Below are 25,544 nucleotides of genomic sequence, written 5' to 3' on the forward strand. Positions count from 1 at the left end.
TTCTCCTCCCCCTTCCCATCCGCCAGCACCTCCCCTCTCTCTCCCTGCAGTATCACGGCAGTGTCTCCAAGTTGCAGCCCCTTCCTTTCTGCTGATACTTAGTTTGTATCGAGTGCCGAGGCTGCATACTTAAGACCAGGGCTTCAAACTGAGCCTGCAAAGGGAAGCCGCATTGATAGCCCCCTCAGCCACCCACACCATCAAGCCACACGAAACAGATAGAGGGCTGCCATTGTATTTTGATTTTGTTGGGCTCACCAGCATTTGAACGCTGGCTAGTGGCATTGTAATTTATTGTTAATTATCTAAACTGATAAATTAAAGGCATTGTCATTTACAATGACAAAAGCTTAAACTCTTACCAATACAAGACCTATTGCCCCCATCCGACAGCACCTCCCCTCTCTCTCCCTGCAGTATCACGGCTTTCTCTCCTCTTAAACCCTTAAACCTTGTCTCGTCTTAAACCCTAACCTGCACAAATCCTTTTTGGGACACTGAAACAGACTATTTTGTAAACAAAATTCACCAGCCTTCGACATCTGTTCCCCAGCCCACAAACGCCAGCACCTCCCCTCTCTCTCCCCGGACACAGCCAGGCTCGCAATTCGACTCCCCCTCCCCAGACGCCAGCACCTCCCCTCTCTCTCCCTGCACACAGCCAGGCTCGCACAACACAATAAACGAAAGACTTGAAACTGAAATCGTCGTAAAAAAAAAAAAAAATTCACAGACGAATTAGAATCTAAATCGCCGTATACATTTTGCTGTTTACACACAAATCAATCACCATCTCTCTCACTCAACATCATATATTGAATACATTATTTACAATCTTAATCATACAGCCTCTGTCCCATTCTGCAGCATACATCAGCTCATACCATTTTGCCACACCTGTGTCTACATTTCGGTCTTTACACACAAATCATCCAGCATCTCTCTCATTCAACATCATACATTGGATAATTACTATTCATCCAGCCTCTGTCCCATTCATCAGCATACATCAGCTAGCTTTACTTTCAAAATACTTATGTATAAACGAAATAAAAGACACAGACTCACCCCCATTCAGCAGGCCTACTATTTCCCCCCCCTCCCTCTACAGCGTGCTACGCAAATTTTTGCAATTGTATCTATAGGCTTGCACCTAAAAAACATTTCCTATTTTGACATCATTGGGATTACGTTATTATAACCTTTACAATGCTTGCGAACAATAAATACATGCAAACATTTACAGTATGTCTGTTGGTTGAGAAGGGAGATTTATTTTTACGAACGAATCAAACACAGAGCGTCTCTCACATCCACTTGACTAAACACTCCACCCAACCCCCCCAACCCCCCAACAATACGTCGGTACCGCTCGGACCACTCTTCAATTCCATTAACATAAACACACAGGCCCCAGACTCCAAGGCTTTCGTCAACAAAACTACAGGATGCTAGAGTACTTTAAGCGCCGTCGTCAAGATTGTAATCAGTTGTCAAGTTGCTTTTGGGATTTGCTAATTTGAACAGCAGGATGCGAGCTGGTTGTTAGCCCGAGAACCACAGCAAAACAAAACAAAAAACCACATCCCACTGAAAGAAAATACTAACACTGGAAACGTGATGCTTTTTTTAAGAAAACTCCTATAGTTCACATACCATGCCTACTATTTCACAGCCTCCCTCTAGAGCGTGCTATGGAAAATTGGGGGATTGTACGTCTAGGCTTGCACATACTAAAGATTTCCTAGGTTGCCTTCATTGGGATAACGTTATTAGAACAATTCCAATGCTTGGAAACAATAGATCCATGCGGAAAATTACGGTATGTATTTGGGAACATAATGGAGATTGCTTTTTACAAACGGAACAAAAACACAGAGCCTGCAGGTTGTGCACATTTACCCGTTAGGCACACACAACAGCTCTGGTGAGTACATGCTTCTACAAAAACATACACAAATTATTTTAAATGCCAGCAACGCGTACACACACAGCAGCATTACGTAACATAAGCTCATACTACTTCGCAAAACCACAAACACAAAAGTGAAAGCAAGAGCAAGTCACAAGAGGGATGGATAGTTTTACTTAAAACATACTTGTGTACAAAATTAATAAAAGCCACAGGCTCACCCCCATTCACCATGCCTACTCGCACACCCTCACTCACCTTCACACACTCACACCCTCACAACACTCGCCCTCACTCACCCACACATAGCATCACACACACTCACACCCCATTACCCTCACCCCCTCATCTTCAAACACCCTCACCCCCTTACCCTCACAACTCTCACACCCTCACTCATACTCACACAGTCACCCTCACTCGCACTTACACACCATCACACACCCTCACACCCCCTGACCCTCACATCCACTCACCCTCACACTCACACCGTCCAAGTCCACCCTCCAACTCCACCCTACAACACCACCCTACAACTCCACCCTCCAACTACTACTCCACCCTCCAACTACTAATCCACCCTCCAACTACTAATCCAACCTCCAACTCCAAACGTAAATAGCATTAGCCAACATTTAATTACCCTCACAACTCTCACACCCTCACTCATACTCACACAGTCACCCTCACTCGCCCTTACACAACATCACACACCCTCACACCCCCTGACCCTCACATCCACTCACCCTCACACTCACACCGGCCAAGTCCACCCTCCAACTCCACCCTACAACACCACCCTACAACTCCACCCTCCAATTTTTAAAGGTGGCTTCATACTTATACTTTGCCACAATTAATGCGCATCTGTAGGCGGAAATATAAAAGGAGGTAAACTTTGTCTCTAATGAGCAAACACAGACAAAATCAATGCGCATCTATGTTAATGCAAGCCAAGCTTTTGCAGTGAAAATTTATGTGTACCTTTAAAAAAAATGAACACTTTTTACATGCATTACATAAAAAACGTTACTGATGTGTTTGTTTTTTAATTCAGCGTTAACAGCATCAATCAACATTACATAGGTCTTGATTCGCTTCTAAAACAACGCTTCACAACATCAATACATTTGAAGTGTACAATATTCACGGAGAAAAAATGATCACTTATAGGCATCATCACAACCACTCACACCCTCACCCTCAGCCTCACACACCCTCACCCTCAGCCTCACACACCCTCACTCATCCTCACCCTACATCACACCCTCACACTCTCACATCATCACACCCATACCCTCACACACCATCACTCACCAACACACGGTCAGCCTCACTCACAACCTCAAACCCTCAGACACTCACATCCACTCACCCTCACACTCACACCGTCCAAGTTCAACCTCCAACTACACTCTAAAAATAAAATACCACACTACAACTCTACACTCCAACTACAACTCCACCCTCCAACTCCACACATAAATAGCGTTACGCAACATTTACCCTCACCCCCTCATCCTCACACACACACTCACAACACTCACACCCTCACTCATACTAAAACAGTCACCCTCAATCACTCTCTCACACACCATCACGCACCCTCAAACACCCAAAGACTCACATCCACTCACCCTCACACCGTCCAAGTCCACCCTCCAACTACACACTATAACTACAATACAACCCTACAACTCTACCCTCCAACTCCACCCTCCAACTCCACACATAAATAATGTTAGCCAACATTTATTTTAATACGTAAAAATCGGATTACACAATTGTAGCTATTCAAAAATTAAAACTTAATGCAACGCAAAGACAGTGCACCAATTAATACACAAAAATGAAGAAAGGGATTGTAAAATAAAACATTTCTTTCACAAAGATCATAAATGCACACAAAATAGGCAAACATCTGAATACACAGCAAATAAGGCAACAATTTAAAAGTGGATAAAGCGAGCTAAAGGAAATAAAATTCACTACAGAAAGCACTTACTAAAGTAAGGGAAAATAAACCATTAAACAATGCAAGAAAAAAACAAAAACACAAATAAAGTGCGTAATCACAAAAAAAAGAGACTCTGGTGTTGCTCTGACTGATGCTGCTGTTGCACGAAGTGTTTTGGTGGTGCTAAGTGCACAACCACAGGAACACCAGACACCAAAACAGCATCAAACAGCATCAAAAGACCACAACTCAACAACACAACAGCCAACGCCCCTTGCACACGCAGCTGTTCACAAACATCTAGGGAAGTACAGAAAATACAAAAACATCCAAAGACGTCTCCCCTTATGCCCATAAATTGGAAGCAACACCCTTATTCTCACTATTGCATACATCAAAGATAGTTCACATACACATTCTGATCTAACACATAGAAAGCTAAAAAACACAAAAAACGCTTGGTAAAAAAAATAGACTGCATACACTACTACAAAGTCACACATACTGTGGCAAACTCCAAAAGGCTCACATGCACTCACCCTCACACTCACACCATCAAAGTCCAGCCTCAAACTACACCCTATAACTACAATACCACTCTACAACTCTACCCTCCAAATACAACTTCAGCCTCCAACTGTACACATAAAAATCGTTAAGCAACTATTTCATATACACGTACAACGCGGATTACACACTTGCACCTATTCCAAAATGCAAACTTAAAGCAACGCAAGGAGAGTGCAGCTATTAATACACAAATATGCAAACAGGGATTGGAAAATAAAACAGTTCTTTCACAAAACGCATAAAATACACACATTACATCACTGTGCATCCTCTTAATACATTGATAGGGAACATAAATTCTGCAAATACAAAAGGTTTCCTTTAATACATCGATTACCTCAATAACATATAATCAGGCTAATTCAGCATCACAGGAAAAAAACAATGCAAACACAACATACATAAATATAATAGCAACTAAATAGTACTTAGAAATTCAAACAACAGCTCTTGTACGTCAAATAACAAACACCAGCTAAAAATACATTACATTACACTTTACGAAAACATATACATTACATATCGACGAATAAAACCAAGACTTTAATTTACATTACATAATAATCATTTACAAATATTGCGATCGAAAACAAACAATGTCAACATTTATAAAAATACACTCCTATTCATTCGTTAAGTTAAACATACTATAGATACTACATTAAATTACTTTAAAAAAAAAAATTGGAATACATTCTTTCCTGTCAAACGACGCAGCAACAGCACAGGAACAAGAACACGCCTTCCGCGCATAAACATTCTCGATCTTCTGGGGAATTCCACCGTTGACGTAAGCAAATCAGAACGCAACGTCAAAAACGTCGCATTCCGATTGGCTACAAATAAACGTCAAGGAAACGTAAGCACTCACAACACAAAAAAAACTAGAACGCTAACGTAGGCAACGTCAAGGTGACGCATTGCGTCGGCCATTATAAAAATAATACTATTAATACGGGACTCCACTGACACAAAAAACACACATAACACCACACATTAATTAAAACACACACACAGTTAAATTACATAAAAAAATACACATAAGGCAGGACAATTACAAAGGGAAGCTCGATCACGCGTTTTTCCACACGACACATATTAAAACATTCTTATTAACATACACACACTCATAACATCACCCTCACACCCCAAAACTCTCACACACCTTCAGCCTCACACACACTCACTCACAATCACCCTCACACACAATCACACACCCTCACACTCACACACACTCACACACCCTCACTCCCCTCAAAAACTCACACCCCTCACAACAAGCTCACACTCACTACACCGCACAGACTCACCCTCACACACTCACCCCCCTCACACTCTCTCACCATCTACACCCCTCAGCCTCACACACCCTTACCCTCATCCCCTCACCCTCACACACCCTCAATCACCCTCACACCATCACCCTCACACACCATAACTCTCACCCACAACAACTCACACACACTCACACTCCCTCGCTCACCCTCACCCTTACACACACTCACACCCCCTCACACTCACACCCCATCACACACCCTCACTCCCCTCACAACCTCACACCCCTCACAACCTCACACCCCTCACAACACTCTCACACTCACTACAGCTCACACAATCACCCTCAAACACCCTCAGACACACTCAGCCACCCTCAGCCTTGCAAAATATCAACATCAACACCCCTCACCCTCACACACCCTTACCCTCATCCCCTCAACCACATTCACCCTCAGTCACCCTCAAACACCCTAACTCTCAAACTCACCCACTCGCACACCCTCACACTCCGTAAATCACCCTCGCACACCCTCACCCTTACACCATCACACACCCACACACTCACACTCAATCATTCACCATCAAACACACACACACTCACCCTCACACAGCGTCACACAACATCGCTACACTCACAACCCTCACAACACTCTCACACTCACTACACCGCACACCCTCACCCTCACAGACTCACCACACTCACCCTCTCTCAACATTAACTCCCTCAGACTCACACACCCTTACACTCATTCAGTCACCCTCACACACCCTCAGTCACCCTCACACCCTCACACTCACACACCCTCACCCACTCACACAACCTCACACTCCCTCACTCACCCTCAGACACACTCACACTCACACAACGTCACACAACCACACCCTCACACCCCCTCACTCACACTCACTCACACTCACTCACACTCACTCACACTCACTCACACTCACTCACACTCACTCACAATCAATCACACTCACCCTCACACACCCTCACACACCCTCACACACCCTCTGCCTAACAACACCTCTCTCACCCTCAAACACACTCACACTCACACACCGTCACACACCCTCTGCCTAACAACACCTCTCTCACCCTCAAACACACTCACACTCACACACCGTCACACACCCGAAGCCTCACACCACCTCACTCACCCTCACACTCACACACACACCCCCTCACCCTCAAGCACCTTACACTCACACACCCACACTCCCCTCACACCCATCACAACACTCTCACACTCACTACACCTCACACACTCTAAGCCGCAAACAACCTCACTCACCCTCACACACACTCACACCCCCTCAACCTCACATCCCATCACCCTCACACACGCTCACTCCCCTCACACCCTCACACGCCTCACAACACTCTCACACTCACTACACCTCGCACCCTCACCATCAAACACCCTCCCACACACTCACCCACCCTCAGCCTTGCAACTTGTCACAATCAACACGCCTCACCCTCACACACCCTTACCATCATCCCCTCACCCTCATTCACACTCAATCAACATCACAACACCTAACTCTTAGATTCAACCACTCACACACAATCACACTCCCTAACTCACCCTCACACACCCTCACCCTCACACCGTCACACACCCACACACTCACACTCCCTCAATCAACATCAAACACCCTCACTCACCCTCACACACCCTCACCAACACACACCGTCACACACACTCAGCCTCACAAACACTCACTCAACTTCACCATCACACACACTCACACCCCCTCACACTCACACTCCTTCACACTCACAACACTCACGCTCACACCCCTCACCCTCACATCCCTCACTCTCACACCCCTCACCCTCACACCACTCAAGCCACAAATGGGTGTGCGATGGGAGGACGCTCAGCTTGCAGGGCTGTGCTTCTATCCCCTGCTGCACTCTCCTGCTCTCTAAAAGGTGGCATAACAACAAAAGCTGCCATCAAAATCACGTCAATACAAATCATGTGGCATTCCAAATGCTATAGGTGTCACATTCACAAAAATTACAACTATTGGCATTGTAAATGACAAATCTATCAATGTAGCTATTTGGAGAAACTACACACAAAAAAAAAAAAATCATTTACAAGAACAATAGCTCCTACTTTTCTAATGCGAGACCTATTGCATTTCCAATGCTTGTTTTTAATTTCATTTCTAGTAACTCCTGACAAAGGGCAAGTTAGCCTAAAATGCATTTGGTGGATTCTCAATTTGGTGATTTGCATAAAGTGATGTGCTGAGCTGTTGGTAAAAACCTGGATGGGCATTCCTGAAGCATTAAAGGATTTGACATCACTTCACCTCCATTTGAATTATTAAGTGATTGGATTAATATGAGTAATAATGATAACTGGTAAAAATCCATAATGATTGACGAAAGATGAAAGAATTGATTCACAGTGCGCCCTGAAACTGGAATGTGATGATGCACCAGATATTTTTTTTGAACTTCAATCAGTGTCATGGGACAAGGCACTTTTCGGAGAGCGCACGTAATAACTTTGCCTAGAGCACAACCTAAAGAGCATGAACATTGAAATTTATAAGGGAAGGAGTGCATCACATCCACCATTCATACACAGTTACTTTCTAAAAGTGACATTTTCAGAATTGCAATTTAAAATCCAACTACACCACAAGTTGGTATTTTAAATTGTGATTCCAGAGACATCAAATATGAACTGTTTATTTATTCCCATTTGGAAATTACACTCATAAAATGTAATAATGCAGCTTAAATGTTATTCATTTGGAGAGATAGGCCTTGCAGTACTTAAAAAAGGTTTCAGTTTTTCGCTGCCAGAATATGTAAAATTTAAAAGTACATGTCCAGCTTTTTAAACGCACTACACCCACTCCTTGGGCTGTACAGGGCCTACCCTAGGGGCGACATATGTATTAAAAAGGAAGGTTGGAACCTGGCAAAATGATATGGCAGTTTAAAACTGTTCACACGGGCTCTGCAATGGCAGGCCTGAGACCTATTTAAAGGGCTAGTTACTAGAAGGGTGGTTCGAAAACTGCTAGAGGCCCACTAGTAGCATTTCATTTACAGGCCCTGAGCACATGTGGTGGGTGGCACTTTACTAGGGACTTACAAATAAATTAAATATGCCAATTGGGCGGAAGCCAATCTGACATGTTTTAAGTAAAGAGCACCAGCACTTTAGCCCTGGTAAAGTGCACAGTCCTCAGGCCAACTAAAACTAATTCGGCATGAAATGGAGGAGTGAAGACAAAGTCTGGGAATGCCCCTGGAAAAGGGCCAAGTCCAATATTTAATCTACCAATGCTTTTTTTATTTATTTAATATTCTTTATTCTGTTTTTAACTTTTGTAGCCACCGTTTGTAGCTAAACTGTGCCTTCGGTTACATGAAATGAAAGCAAATAGTCCTTTGTCTCCATGCCAATAAGAATCATGGTTTCCTGTGATGTGCATTAAAATTAAAATGGGTTTCTGCATCTACTTTAAGCATACATGCCTGCTAGGAAACGCCAATACTGTTCTCTTAAAATGATATGGATTGGTTAATTGTCAGACGGAGGCACATCTTTTTTTCTGAAATTGTTGTTGCTCAGCCCAAAGAATTGAAAAAAAACCTTGTTCTAGCTTACCAATGCCAGACCTCTGGCTTTGCCAAAGTTGATTACTGAGATGCTTGGTAATTTACGAAGAACTATCACTATCCAAGCATATATTATATGAAGTATACATAATGAACAATTTTTAACACTGTTGGTTAATTAACTCGTATCTTACTAATTGCACACGTATTTGTTTCTAATGTAGAATACCAGATGGAGTGTAAAAGAACTTGCGATTTAGTTCTGCTAAAGATTATTAAATAATTGTCTGGCATCTTGTAAAATGGCCCAGATAATTGCTATTCCTCTGCTGCTTTGTTTTAATAATATTAATATTTATTATGGCGCGTGCCTTTCTGGTGCTGATAGCCAGATATCTTATCTTCCCAAATACCCCAGTACCGCATACCATCAACTGAACAAATAGTTAGTAATTAGTTTTATAGTGGGCCTTCTTGTGCATCTAAATGCCGGGCAAGGCCTCGACAGACGTAGCGACCTTACAGAAAGTGTTTCCCCTCTGAATTTCACCTGATTCGCCCTATCCAAATGGTCCTCTCTTTCTGTCCTTTTAGTACAGGCCTCTTTATTTCAAGCCTTCCTCACAGGGAACTGCAGAGGGAGCGTTAACCATAAAAAGTGCACTTTGTTAGCACATTAAACAGACTTTTCTATTTTAAAATAACAATTATTGCAGCAAAAGAAGCAGCTTATGCGTCTGAAGCAGGTCACGTGTGGGGCCCCGTGCGGCCGGAATGCAGGAAGGAGAGAGAGATCGTGGTCACCCCACCTGCACAGCAGTGGGCCAGAGGCCATTCAGAGAGTGCCTCCAATACTGCCGTAAGACTGTGATGTGCATCGGTCCGTTACAGGCATGACGAGATCCCCACATGCCTAGTGGCAGGCTGCCACAACTGAAAAAGAGAAGGCAGACACTCACCTCCCACAGCGATCCTAAGTTACAGCCGGAATACTCTGTCGAGGAGAAGAAGGGTAATGTAGGCATTACAGAACGGATCCATCAAAGCACACCTACCTCCACTGCCGTCCCTGAATTGACTGACGCACCTGAGAAGACGCCCAATCCTCTTTGACAGGACCGGACCGGTGAGTGGTCCGTGACTGGAGAAGATGCAAAGTCCACAGAACACGACGGAGTGAGCAGGAGGTCCCTGTGAGAGTGTGTGGCCCTTCCGCAACATTACAGCGCATGTAGAGAAGAAACATGCATTGTGTGACTTTTCGCCACATCTTTAGAGCAGGTGTTGAAGCGACCTGCATTGCGCGGCCTTTCGCCACATTTAAGAGCATGTACAGACTGAACATGCATTGCGTGGCCTTTTGCCACATTTCAGAGCATGTACAGACGGAACATGCATTGCGTGGCCACTGCAGCAAGATGCCACTGCAGCAAGATGCGACCTGCATTGCGTTGTCTTTCGACACATTTCAGAGAAGATAAGGAGTTGAGGAGTTGGTGATGCTCTCGGTGCTGGACGAACTAAGAGGCAGGGCTGACTGTAAGAAAGCGAGCGCCCTGATTTTATTAGATCTATCAGCGGCGTTCGATACTGTCAGCCACACCTTGCTCTTGGATAGATTAAAGAACTTCGGGATTAAGGGCTTGGCTTTTCAGTGGTTGGAATCCTTCCTTACAGGAAGGACCCAAAAGATACAACTGGGGGATGAAACATCTGAGGTAGGGATTTTAGAGTGTGGGGTACCGCAGGGGTCTGCCCTGTCCCCGCTTCTATTTAATCTGTACCTGCAACCACTGATTGCTTCGCTGGCTGCGATGGACTGTAAAGTCTTTAACTACGCGGATGATACGCAGTTGCTGCTAAGTATAAACGACACCGCGGCTGCGCAACTCCAATCCCAGAACATCTTGAGGTTCACGGTGCAATGGATGACGGATAACCTTTTAAAAGTCAATCCTGACAAAACTGAGATCTTAGTTATCCCATCCATTTCCTCACCTTGGAGTGATCTTTACTGGCCTATGGAGTTGGGCCCTGCCCCAAAACCAAGCCTGGCTGTAAAAAGCTTGGGGATTAGGTTGGACGATGACCTGTCGATGGCTCCTCAGATCTCGTCAGTGGTAGGCAGCTGTACAAATATCATTCGGCAACTGCGGAAGTTATCCCCTATCCTCTCACAGCCCATGATGCGATCAATAGTGGCTGCCACTATCATTTCCAGAATTGATTATGGGAATGCTCTCTATCTTGGCCTACCGAAAACTCTTACCAACAGGCTCCAGGTCTTAATGAATGACGCTGCCCGATTGATCTTTAGACTCCCGAGGAGGTCTAAAGCCACTCCTTTATTACAAAGCCTACATTGGCTTCCAATTAAAGAAAGAGTGGAATTTAAGAGTCTGTGTACAGCTCATAAGGCAATCTATGGTAAGGCTCCGGCCTATATCAAAGAGCGCCTGCAGCTGTACTGTCCGGTGAGAACACTTCGGTCTTCGGACTCGCAGCTGTTGACCTGTCCTCGCTATAGGCTAGCGACGAAGGGAGGGAGAGCCTTCTCAGTGTTGGTTCCCCAGCTGTGGAACAGCTTGCCTGGAGGGCTGCGTGAGGAAGGAAACCTCTTAAGATTTAGAAAGAGCCTAAAAACGCTACTGTTCAGGAGAAGCCTGAGCATGGCATAATTTAGTGTTGTTCTTTGCTCTGATTCCGCTATGTTATTGTCCTGTACCATCTTTTCCTGGCGCTTAGAGACCTGTAGGTGATTAGGCGCGGTATAAAATTAAAATAACAATAACAATAACAAATATTGGATGGTGACAGTCCTATTCTAGGCAAGCAGACGTCAACAGGTGCGCAGTAGAAGTCAACAACAGGGGACCAGAACAAGTACTCGCACCATCACCTGAATGCAACTTCTAAGATACAACAGCCACTGAGGTGCGGTGATGTCATTCTTCACAGTGACCATCCAGCCATCTGTCACCGGCTCCTTAAAGGAAAGGGCATCCCTGTTTGTTTACACACATGCCAAATAAGAAGAGTTGCACTAAGTGTATGATGAGTATCATGACTGCAAAAGTTCGCCAGTCACCCCTAATCACTGCCAGTTATCACCATCTGTTGTACAAGTCGTCTCATGGCAGCCACTCCATCATCTGCCATGTGCATCACTACCATCACTACCATCTCTGGAGCCTCAAGTACCACAACTGGAGTCCTGCACCATTGCTATACAGAGCGACGATCTGAAGATAGTGACCATTTGCTTACCTGCCGAACATCTTGATCCTGGTAGAGAGCATGTTCTGACCAGGACACATCCACCCCTGAAGTTTGCACGAGTGACTAGGCGGCAGCTCCAAAGTCAGAGCCCATAAGCAGTCCCGTGGCAACTCATCCAAGGGGCCTTCCCAAGCGTGAGAGGTTGACTTTACTTTGCCCCACCAATTGATTCCAGGAAGTAGCTAGGCCATACAACCGAGACTTCAACAGGTCACAGAATGCCAAGACTGTCGTCAAGGGATCAAGCTTCATCATCGTCAGGTGTTTTACAATGGACTCCACCTACGCTCCTAATGCACCTTTTTTTAATAATAAGACACTATTTGCCTGATTGCAAGAGTACGCTGGACCGACGAACATCACCCAGGTGGACTATCACTCAACTGGCGCCAATCTGAAAGGTCTGGACTTCATCAGCACTCTGTTTGTTTCCAGACATGCCTGGTTAAAGTATGGACATGTGCCAAGGTGTCCGGGTGCTCCCAGCTGCACCTGTCCACCGCTATCCTGCAAGCTTCATCTCTGAACTGTGAGACTTCAGTTATTTTTAGTTGTCTTCTCATTCCTTCCCATAGGTTGGACTCTTGTTTGTTGTTTTTCATTTTAATACAATTTGGGAGTAATGTTGTGTCCTGCTGGACACAGTCTAGTGTTTCTGCCAGCCACTCCCTGGAGGGCTGGCCCACACACACACGCACACACACCCTCACCCATCCAACACGGGCGTCACCAGTCAGGTGATCCCGCAAATTAAAGAGCCCGAGTGCACGTGCTTGTGTCTAGTTGTTAGTACCATATTACTGTGTCCATGTCATCCTTCATATGTCATGTGGGCCTAGGGCCCAGAACGTAACAACGAGGAGGCTCTGCCTCTTCTGCGTTGTTTCACGGGTTACTTATCTTCTAAAATTTGAGACACTGAAAGCACACATAACCTCACTAACAAGAGAGTCCTTGACTCCTCCTGACTTTCCTTAGTACTGCTTCAAATAGGATTTTTTGCTTCGGTGTTCGCGTCAAAGGCAACAGGCTTCGGGATAGAAGTAGCTTTATAGATTTTTTTTTTAGGGGAGGGCGTTGTAAAATCCAAACATAACACACGTCTGTAGCTCATACAAGAAATCAAATGTCTGGATTTAAGGAGTGAGTCAAGTGTCCCTAGCACCTATCACTGACTGCCTTGATGTAAGCACATGATGCAGTGTACAGCCTACTTCAAAGCCGGCAAGACACTTAACTGGCTTACTGACTGTTGTTTTATTCACAGACTATGGAGGAATCATAATCCCAGATACTAGCAAGGGAATACGAATCTTTAGCAACTCTGTGAGTTCCTAAACATTATTAGTAAGATCATCCCGTGGACAGGGGTCTTCTCCAGGCATCGAGGATACATAGATTTGTCTCCTCTGCTAAGAGTTAAACCTAATGTTATCCAAACTAATGATGGCGTGTAGCCTGCTTCAAGTGAAATAGACACCTAATGCTAACACCTCAATACAATTTAATGTTGCAATTGCTTTAATAATAATAATAAATAATAAAGGGGCTTATAAAGCGCAATGGTGACGCCATCCCGGCGTGTCCCCGCGCTGTGGAGAGAGTGGCGGAAACAGAAGGCAGTGTCCGGTCTACTGGGTGAACAAGTGAGTTTTTAGGAGCTTCCTAAATACCGCTTCGGTCTTGGCCAGCCTAATTTCGATGGGAAGAATGTTCCACTGGGAGGCTGCCAACACTCGGAAGGAGCGACCGCCCATTCTAGCCTTCTTTATACGGGGTACTTTCAGGAGGCCCATGCCCATGGAGCGGAGTGCTCTGGTGGGCTGGTAGGGGATAGCTAAGTCCTTCAGATATTCAGGGGCTTTTGAAACGGTAATCCTGTAGCAGATTAAGAGTGCCTTAAATAGGATCCTTTTTTTATAGGAAGCCAATGAAGGGCAGACAGAGTGGGTTTAGATGCCGTTCTTTTGGGGAGTCTGAGAACTAGCCGTGCTGCAGTGTTTTGTAGTACCTGAAGCCGTCTTAGGTTTTTCTCAGTAGTCCCCAGTAGCAGTACATTAGCATAATCTATGCGGGAGGTAACTAATGCTTGGGTCATGGTCCGTCTAGCCTCCAGGGGCAGAAGGTCCAAGGTACGGTTCAGGGTCTTCATTATCCCAAAGCATTTCCCTGCTACTTTGTTGACGTGGCTCTCAAAAGAAAGTTTCGGATCCACCCAGACTCCCAGATTTTTTGCCTCCCTGCCCGGGATAGGTGTAGGGCCAAGGCAAGGAGGCTTTACTGTCCTACTCCAAAGATACCTCAAACAACCTTAGCTGTATAGGCCGCTAATAAGGGTTGCTGAAAGCCACAATAGTGACCACTGAATTTTTTATTGCCACTGAAGGCCTTTAAAGGTTTAGTTCTAACGCTTCCCTGGCCAACGACATGTTTAAAGTTGAGTTAATTAACATGCCCAAATATGTATATACTTTTTAACCACCTCTAGTTTCTCGTGTTCATGTATCATGTATAGTTAAGACTAGTCTTACTACTTTTTAATGTCGGAGTGTCACGTAGTTTTATGATCAGGATATGTTCTATTATATAGGATTTCAAGCGACCCCGATAGCGCTATTGGCGTTGGTCTATAAATGACCAGATAGCATACATCAGTGACCTGATATCGGAAACACCGAACTTAGGTGGATAAAATGTGCAGAGTTTATGTAGTGCAGGAGCCAAATCAAATGCAAATTAAAGAGGGTTGGGACTAGTACGTATCTTATTTTTGTCCGGTATTTGTTTTTATTTTCCTACACACACGGTCCTAGCCCATACATCCCTTGACTCATGGCAATGCTATACTGCAAAAACCAAAAACGAAACAAACTACAATTAAGAGAAAAGTGTGCAAAAGGTGCTCTTCTTGTCCTGATGAGGACATCTCTATATAGGTGTAGAAGTTGAAACGTAGTCAACTACTCCAGCTACTTGGACCACAAATGTATTATTTACCATACACTGACTGTTGATAAGTTCTTAGTATACCTATTATTTTATTAAGCCTGGAGCGAGTTAATTTTGATGCACATATTAATGCAACTTTTTCTATGCGTCCTTTACACACTGAATGATTACTTACTGCACTGAGCTAATTTTCTTTTTGACATTTCTTGTAATTTAACGTATTGCTTTATGATTTTACAATATGTCCTTTGTCACAATGATTGCGTGGGGTTCGAGAGTGCTTTTCTCATATACCAGTACTGATTGAGTCACATTGTGTTAGAGGATTATTGCACCTACCTCAATAATTCATTTAGATTGGATTTATATAGTCTCCTACAAAAAACCTCGAAAAAACAATGCTTTATAGAGCACTAGCTAGTACAGACTTGTCCTTCCATATTGCTGTTAGTAAACGTACTATACCCCCGTTCAGTGGAACTCAAGTGACACTAATGCGGTCAGTGGTGTTGGGTTTCACCTATGCTACAGCCCCTCCTCCACCCCCCACCCACCCACACACACACTTTGAGGGATGACAAATAAATGCATAGCTCTTTAATAGATTTGCCCGTGGATGAACGGACGGATGGATGGGATAGATTGGATGGATGGATAGATGGGTGGGTGGGTAAAGCAATCTGAGAATAAAAGAATAGAAAAATGGCTGCGTGAATGGAAAGATGGAACAATGTGTGGCTAGACAATATATTAGTGAATGGGGGAAGGAAGGGATAGGATAATTGATGTATGGCCCACTTTGTAGTGAATAAATGGATAGGAGAGTGGGCAAATAGGAGTATGAATGGGTCAAAGAATGCTTAATGGATATTTGGCTGAATGTGACAGTAAATTAGTGAATGGATAAGTTGATGTATGCTTGGATAGGTTGTTGGATGGATGAGAAGAGTGTTGTGGATGGTTAAAGAATTGTGTGAAAGTTTTTTTTGTTTATAGATCTGTTTGAGTGTATGATTGCATGTTTGAGATAATGAATGAGTAGGTAGACGAATGATTGAATGAGCTGGTGGATGTTTAGGTATGTAGGGTAGTGATTTACCCATGGAAGGATCACTAAATTAATAAGTGACACTGGGTGGTTTGATGAGTGATTAGATGGCTGCGTGAATTGAAAGGTAGGGTAAGTGGATGGATGACTAAACGAGTGATGGAGCAATTATGCTTGTTCATATAAATAAATAAATAAATGTCGGAATTTGTAAAGCGCACAGCTACCTCCACCGGAGGTGTCCCGGCGCTGTCCGTATACCGCTTAGGAACCCTTCCTGGCTTTCCTGGGAAATGTCCACTCCTGGGCACCCCCGAGGTGCAGCCAGGCATCCCAGCGCTTTTGGGGCCATTGTGGAGACTAAGCAAGCTATTGCCCAGAGTTGCAGCGTGGGACCCATGATCAGAACAGGCACTGAGGCGAGAATATCCAGTCAGGGGAATTAATGAGCCGGAGACCCGCCGAGGTGGGAATCGAACCCTGGTCCCTGGCCAGAGCTCTGCATCAAGGTCTGCCTGCTCTAACCATTGAGCCACACTTCTCCACTATGTGTGGGTGATCGTTGGAGTTTCATTGTGTTTATGATGTGATGGTATAGCTGTGTAGATAAGAAGTAGGGTGTGTTGTGATGGTTCATATAAATGAAAGTTTGTGTTTGTGTGTGTCTGCGAATTTTTTTTATGTGATTGGTACCAACAGGTACATGTGTTAGTGGTGAGAGTAGCTTTGTGTTTTGTATGAGAGTGTGTAGGTTTGATGATATGCATTAGTTTGTGATGCTGCAACGGTGTTTGTTGGTGTGATTTATTTTTTTAGATGTATATTTGTGATGGTGTTATGTTCATGATGGTGTGATGTGACAACGCAATTACACACACCATTACTATATATGATATTATACATTATGGGATTTTACAAACCAATAAAGACTTATCATAATTCACCAATCAATTAGAGTACTTGTAAAGCGGGCTACTTACCCGTGAGTGTCCCAAGGCGCTGAGGGGGGTGCTGCTACTGCTCGAAGAGCCAGGTCTTGAGTGTCTTCTGAAGGCGAGTAGGTCTTGGGTCTGCTGTATGTGGGTAGGAATGTGTTCCAGGTCTTGGCGGCGAGGTGGGAGAAGGATCTGCCGCCGGAGGTCATTCGTTGGATGTGGGGGACAGCGGCGAGTGCGAGGCTGGCGGAGCTGAGCTGGCGGGTGGGGGTGTGGAAGCTGAGTCTGCTGTTCAGGTAGGCTGGTCTGACGTTGTGGAGTGGTTTGTGTGCATGGGTGAGGAGCTTAAAGGTGATCTTCTTGTCAATGGGGAGCCAGTGTAGGTCTCTCAGGTGGGGGGTGATGTGGCTGCGGCGGGGGACGTTGACGATCAGTCGGGCGGAGGCATTTTGGATGCGTTGTAGTCATCGTAGGTGTTTGGCTGGGATTCCTGCGTAGAGTGCATTGCCGTAGTCCAGTCTGCTGCTGACGAGGGCCTGTGTCACCGTTCTTCTTTCGGTCGGGATCCACTTGTAGATCCTGCGGAGCATGCAGATGGTGTTGTAGCAGGAGGAGGAGACGGCGTTGACCTGCTTAGACATGAAGAGGAAGTAGTCGAGGATGAATCCTAGATTGCGTGCATGGTCGGTGGGTGTTGGTGCTGTTCCCAGTGTGGTCGGCTACCAGGAGTCGTCCCAGGCTGAGGTTGTGGGTCAGAGGATGAAGACCTCCGTCTTGTCCGAGTTCAGCGTCAGACGGCTGCTCCTCAGCCAATCGGCGACGGCCTTCATTCCCTCATGGAGGTAGGTTTTGGCGGTGTGTGGCTCCTTGGTGAGGGAGAGGATGAGCTGGGTGTCATCAGCATAGGAGATGATGTTGAGGTTGTGATGGCGGGTTACTTGTGCGAGGGGGCCCATGTAGACGTTGAACAGCGTTGGGCTGAGGGATGAGCCCTGGGATACATATACACAGGCACACCAATGCACAAACACCTCACACAGCATTACACTAATCCAATGCAAACATCACATATTCCGTATCAGCCAGCACATAGATCATTCTATCCACCTACACACAGATCACAGATCTTTACACATCATACATCTGAATACATATCACACAAACACAGGCAGGCCATCTCATACATGAGCATACCTTCATACACCATCAATGTTAATCATACATTGTGCACAGATACATCACTACAGACACTCCAATGCACGTGAAGAACATCTACAAATCCCAGGTTATATCAACACATACAACACAAGGACTGTCACACCAGCATGCAAATGGTAACACACATACCCTTATGGCATCACACAAACACAGAGCATGTGAATTTGCATTTACACACATTAGCCCAAAAAATACATGCCATCACCCAAGCATATCATACCAACACAAACACTATCACATTTACATGCACACACATCATAGCGCATGTACCTACTATGTATGTATATAACAGTATGAATACACACTGTATAAGACGACGACAATCTATCACATATACAAGATACACTATCACACACACCTTGCACCTACATGGTAACACCACCACACTTGCACCATCTCACACATGCATAATATCTCCTCTTACATACATATCTACCCTTCTACTCACTTATCTACTCACTTGTCATTGGAATGTGTGTATCCACATTTGAGCCAGAAATTCACTGACCCTTGTTCATCTACTTCTATCAAGCATCTATTAGCTCATACAAGTACTTACACATGAAATCGCTTACACATCAATCCACCGAACCACTCCACAATTTGCCCACTTATCCGCTCACTGCCCTATTCTTATATTAACTTATCCATCCACTCATTCAGCCAAACACAAATACTCAGCCACAGTTCATATCACATTAACCTTCAACCATTCTCAACACTTTAAACATTGACGCTCATGTATCAAAAAATATACCCAATTATCTATTAACTCACCCATTCAGCTATCAATTTACCATTTTCCTTAATCACGTATTCATCCACCTAACACTGGTCAACTCACTCATCTGTCCATTCCTCTCCTTCAGTTCATCCACCCACCAATTAACCCTACACTCCATCCAACCACCATTTAATCTATTCACCCTTCTATTCTTAAAAAAACAAAAAATATAAATGGAACATAAGTTTGTAAAAGAATGGATTTCAGTAGGTTGGTTTTTTCAACCTGGTGGTCACCAATGGTTCGAGGAAATACATTTATAAGAGTCATTTTCTTCAGCTGTAGTTTGCATCAAAATCACATATAAAATGGCCCCATAGATATCTGGGGCAGTGAAACGTCCCTGGTGTGGTTCAGTGAAGCCTGGTGCTCTGTATCATTGTTTCTTACCAAAACACTAACAAATGTTTAGGTCTCATCCGAGACATTGCATGCACTGTCGGCTTGCAAGAGATTTTATTTGCAGGCAGTGGGCTTAGAAGCCCACCCATTGCTTACTTTTAGTTAGCTTCATAGTTACTGTCCTTTAATTGCTTTTCTGTGATTACACCTCTTTGTGTGTTTGCCTCTCCTGTGGAACATGGCCCAAGTACTTTTGTCCTTCCACTACTTGCGCTTTTGGAGCTATGTTTTACTTTCAGTTGAAGCACTCCATAGGAGTGTAGGTGTTTGCACACCATTTACCTCATGTACTTCTAACCCCTCCCATCCTCCTGTCTCTCCCTGTGCTGTGGCTTGCTCCCTCTTATCCCTCTCCGTGTTACTGCTTTCCTTCTCCATGTTGTTGATTGCCCCCTGCCATCCCCCTGCCCCTCTCTCGGTGTTGTTTTTTGCCTTCTCCCATCATGCTTGGAGTGGTTGCTTGCCACTTCTGACCCTCCAGTCTTGCTCTGTGGTTTTGCTTGCCCCTTCCAGCTCTGTGCAGGGCTACTGTGCAGCATGGCTGGAATGGTTTTTTTTTAAAGTACTATGACACGGCCATCTCTGGCCACGTCATAGCCATTTTTAGAGCAAAGAAGAAGAAGACTTGAGGACTTTCTGATAGCTTCCCTGGGAATGCATTTCGCCTACTGCTTACCATTGGCTTTGTATTTTGTAACTCACATTTGCTTGCTTTCTATAATTTCGCTTTATTTGTTTTAGGCTGCCTGGCTTGTCTTTGTCCCTCCAGTAGAGCATAGTCTGTTTACCACCTCTCTGACTAGCTCTTTATATTCTTCAATGAGGGCTCACTTTCTGGGAACTATTTTTTGTTTTTCTTGAGGTACTCTAGGAAAGTACACGTTTTCAGTTGCCCCCTGTATTCTAGTTCACAGCAGGAAACTGCTGTAGTTCTTTGAAAATATTTCTTGCCTCTTATCTTTCTCCTTGTCTGATTCTACTTATCTCTGCCACTACTAGATGCCTGTGAGGAACAATGCTGTGTCTACAAGCTTGTTTATTTTGGTTAGTGCTCTTTACTAATAGCATAATTTAAACTACCATCTTCCTCAATTTCATGCCCATGCCCTAGGCACTGGACTTCGGGGTTTTGGGGAGGTCTGAAATGCCCCCTAATAACCATGCTGGAGTACAGACGTGAATGAGAAAAACAAAAGGCATTTGAACTTTGTTTTTAATGGAGGTCAAAAGTTAGGCTCTGTCTCCCAAGAACCTTGGTGCTTACTTGTCTTTCCACTCTGCAAAAAGAGAGTGTGTATGTGACAATCTTGCTGGGTATTGGAATGTAAAATGGTTGCAGGGTGTTAGTTTTTTTCTAGCACACAACAAATATAAATGCCTGTGAATTAACTGTACAAATAGCTCAGAATATATCAGAACTAGGAAACCACAAAATAAGTAAATTTTGTTGTAATTCTGAAGTGTGATGGAAACAAATATTTTTAAAAGATCAAAACAAATCAATACACTTGTTGATGCCGATTTACACACATTACCGTTTGTGCGCTGTATAGTTTTATCAGTAAAGCTGTATATCCATGCACATGTAATATTCATTTCACTTGAATGTGTTTGCATTAATAGCAATGCATTACCACACTATGTATGCTCTACTCAACACCACTCCATGACTCTCTACTCAACACCACTCCATGACTCTCTACTCAACTCCACTCCATGACTCTCTACTCAACTCCACTCCATGACTCTCTACTCAACTCCACTCCATGACTCTCTACTCGACTCGACTCCATGACTCTCTACTCCAAGACACTCTACTACACTGTATGCCACTCCACTCTGCGCCATGAACTCTACCCAATGCCACTCTACACCCCTCCAATCCCCTCCACTCTCCACCATTCCACTCTACACCCCTCGCCCCTTCACTATACACCACTCCATGCCACTCCCCTCTGTCATTCTACTCTATTCAACTTTACCCCAACCCACTCAACGACGCTTTACTCCACGCCACTCTATGCTCCTCCAGTCCCCTACAGTATACAACGCCATAGGCCACTTCAATCTACTCCACTCTACTTTATGCCACTCCACGACACTCTGCCACGACAACACCCTACAGCACTCCACACCACCCCATCTGACTCCACTCTATTCTATGCCACTTTACTCCACACTACTCCACTGCACTCTACCACACTTTACTCCACGCTAGGCCACTCCATTCTGGCACTTTACTTACTCTACGACACTACTCCACTCTATGCCACTTCTCCACTCTATGCCACTCCATGCTACACCACTCCATAAAACTATACTCCACTTTACTCCACTCTATGAAACTCTACGACACTCTACTCCACTATACATCACTCCACCTGACACTTTACTCCACTCTAAGCTGCTCCATTCTACAGCATACACCACTTGACTCTACACCACTCAACTTTACTCCACACCACTCTGACACTCCACACCCCTCCCCTCTAACACTGTACACCTCAATGACACTGTACACCTCTGACACTCTACACCACAACACTCCACTCTACTGTACACCACACTACGCCACTCCACAACACTCTACACCTCTTCACTCTACACTGCTCCACTCCACTCTACTCCAGTCCGCTTGACTTCACTGCACTCCACTCTGATACTCCACTCGAGGACACTCCATGCCACTCTATTCTACTCCACTCTACAACACACTACTACATTCCAGTCTGACACTCTAGTACCCTACACTCAACTCTATGACACTTCACTCCACAACATTCCACTTTCCCCTACTCCACTCCCCAAAACACTCCACTCTGCTCCAGTCCACACCGCTCCACTCCACGACACGCTACAATACTCTACGACACTCCACGACACTCCACTCCGCTCCCGTTTATGCCACTAACTTGCCATGCTGGTGTACATAATGGGTAAAACACTTTGGCAAGAATTATTGGATTTGCCAATGCTTGTTTTTATTTGGGATGGGAAGGCAGGAGGCATCTATACCCACCTTGTTGCACTCAGTTCCTCCCCCTGAGATGCCTCCTGCCCCGCCCTTCTACAAACAATTAAAAAAGAAAAAAGCACTTTTTATTTTATTTTTTTACTTTCAGCCATGCTGCACCATAGCCGCACCAACCTATTGGAGGGGAGATCTATTACCGTCGCCAATGCTTGATTGATAAAAGGATTAACGACTGCTGGAAAGAAAGAGGCTGTTGCTTTTATCAGGCAGCACTAATGCGACTCTGACTCTTTTCTAACATTATAACCCATGGCTGGTCTGCGGATTTGCACACTGCTCTGAAGATATTTTAAATGGAGAGCGCTTACAGTCAGTGGCACTTTTACTGCACCTGGGTGTTTAATGTCAGCCTGCTTTGACCTTTCCAGACCTAAGGGGATATTGCTATTTTATAGCGTATTGCATATAGATAGCTTGCTGGTCGCATCCAGCTCGTAAAACTGGCCAGGAGCCTGGTTCTCTCGGAGCTGTCTGCCCAGGGGGGTCGTGCGCCTGCTGCGCGCGTTCTGCTGCAGTCCTCGTTTATGAATGAGAACTGGGGGGCCGGCAGGACACTTAATATTCATCTCGCATTGAATTGGAATACGATGAGCGCGAGCGAGGAAAACAAGCTGAGGCAGACTGTGAAATTGCTCATGATGGCACGGCAGCGCTGCGCCTCCCCTGCTTGCAATATAGATTCGTTTTGCAGTCAATAATTATTTTTTGTTATTGCCGTCCTCACATTTTCCCCAGCTCTCTTTAATGCCTGTGTCTATGACTGAAAACAATTGACTTGTTTATATGTTTCCCCGCGCATGGTGGTGCAGGGCTGTCCGCGCGGACGGAAGCAGGTCTGTCTCTCTTCCTTGCTGGAGGCTGCCTGCCTGCTGGGTTCGTTTGTTGTCTTTGGTGCCAGCAGGGGTGGGTGTGTGCTGCTGCCCCGACCGGCCGCGCCCACCTCCAAGTTTAGCAGCTCCCCTCAGTGGGGGGTCGCGGCTGCAGCCTCCTGACACTTTGACCCCGGAGCTGGCGCTCTAGGCGGTGCCCCAAGGACAGCGCCGGTGGCCGGCGCGCTCACTGCCCTGCGCCTTATTTATTTATGCATTTTTATATAGCGCGGACTTTACCCGAAGGCGTCAGGGCGCTTCACATTAGGACTCCCTGCCTTGGCAGGACTCCCTGCGCTTCCAGGCGCCTGCAGCCCACTTGCTGCTGCTCCGCCAGTGCGCTGCGGGCAGACGGGATCTCCGAAGTTGTTGGAGTGAATAACTCAGCGAGGGCAGCTGACTCCCCCCTCGCCAATGGGAGAAGCCGTGATGTAACTGCTCGGCGGCTGCTGCTGGGTGTGATCGCCCTGCTGTGGGGTCTGGGTCCTGTACAGCATGGAGGGGCTGCCGCGGGAGGACTGAGGGGAGCCATGGACGAGTCCAGCATCCTGAGGAGGCGGGGGCTGCAGGTAAGGAAGACCGTGCACTGCTTAGCGCGCCGCCACTAGGCGCTAGAGAAAGCGCTACTTCCCATGAATGAAAATGCAGAATCCACCGCGCTGATCCTGTTCTACAGGTATGCATGCTTTTGTGCGGGCTGCTTCCTCATACATCCATGTACATGTGCATTTCATGCTTCCAGAAAAAAATGAACCCGCCTCAATCCTTGAAAAGTGCTGCAGTGTTGTGTTCTTTCCAGCGTCACGCTGCTCCTTTGAAGTTATTAAAATTATTTAAGGGGGTGTTCGCGGGACAGGGCGTGAAACACAGACTGCAGGGAGTTTCACTGCAAGCTCCTTGGATAGAAACAGAGCTGGTCTCCTGCGTCTGTGGCCTCGAGAGCGGCTGTAGCTCTTCGGGTCAGTTTGGAGTGTGTCCTCCCGGGCATTGGAGCCTGCTATGTTTCTACAGTGTGCACTGGTGACGCGCTTCACCGCACCCCACTCACTACTCACCGGCAGGCACTACGTGTTGCCTGCGTGAGAGATTGTTGAACAAGCATCTAAAAATGTGCCAGCGAGTAATCCACACAACACATCAGCAGGTTTCCCGCCCCAGCCCGTGGTACGTTTCCAAAGCACTATATTACACGCCGTATATTGCTGCTTTCTCCAAAGTTTCAGTATGCTTATTGGACAACAGGACAGCAGCCCTTTAATCCACTTCATTTTAATTCGCTATCTCTTACCGAATCCTTCATTTACGCTTCTAAGTGGTGTTTGATATATTCAGCAGCTCGCGGCCGGCTCATTCACTAACCCCGGTTTACACATGATCCACTGCTTCAAGACCGGCTTTGTGAAGCTAAAAACGGATTTCCTCCTCCTAAACCGGGCCTAATCCTCGGTGTAATGTAAACAGGATTTCTGTTGCCGCCATAAATTTCACCCAGGCCTCGTGCGCTACTGTAGGGATTTGCTAAAGCATAATGTGGAATTTTATTCATAAATTCTGTTCTTCGGGTGCCATCTGTGTAAGCCGCCACGTTGCATACAACTTGTTGGCTGTCATATAACACTTCCATCTGTTTCACGGCGCTCTCAGTGACTTTGTTTATGTTGATATCTGCAAGTGAGAGCTTCCCATTCACACATTTCTTCCAGTCTGCGCTTTT

General features: G+C 45.3%; 1 protein-coding gene across 4 annotated transcripts in view; it reads left to right on the forward strand.

Moving 5' to 3' along the window:
• Nucleotides 1-25,544, forward strand: part of MAST4 (microtubule associated serine/threonine kinase family member 4) — a 1,958,993-nt gene that overhangs the window by 916,628 nt on the left and 1,016,821 nt on the right. The window contains exon 1 of one of the 4 annotated variants that reach the window (XM_078675184.1): nt 24,294-24,399. The exons of 2 other annotated variants lie outside the window; for them this stretch is intronic. In XM_078675184.1, the coding sequence (XP_078531310.1) occupies nt 24,361-24,399 (39 nt within the window). In that variant the 5' untranslated portion in view covers nt 24,294-24,360. Of the gene's footprint in view, nt 1-24,293; nt 24,400-25,544 lie in introns of those variants that run through there. One more of the 4 variants, XM_078675186.1, reaches the window with a different exon arrangement.

Source organism: Lissotriton helveticus, chromosome 2_1 (assembly GCF_964261635.1).
Source record: "Lissotriton helveticus chromosome 2_1, aLisHel1.1, whole genome shotgun sequence".
NCBI lineage: Eukaryota > Metazoa > Chordata > Amphibia > Caudata > Salamandridae > Lissotriton > Lissotriton helveticus.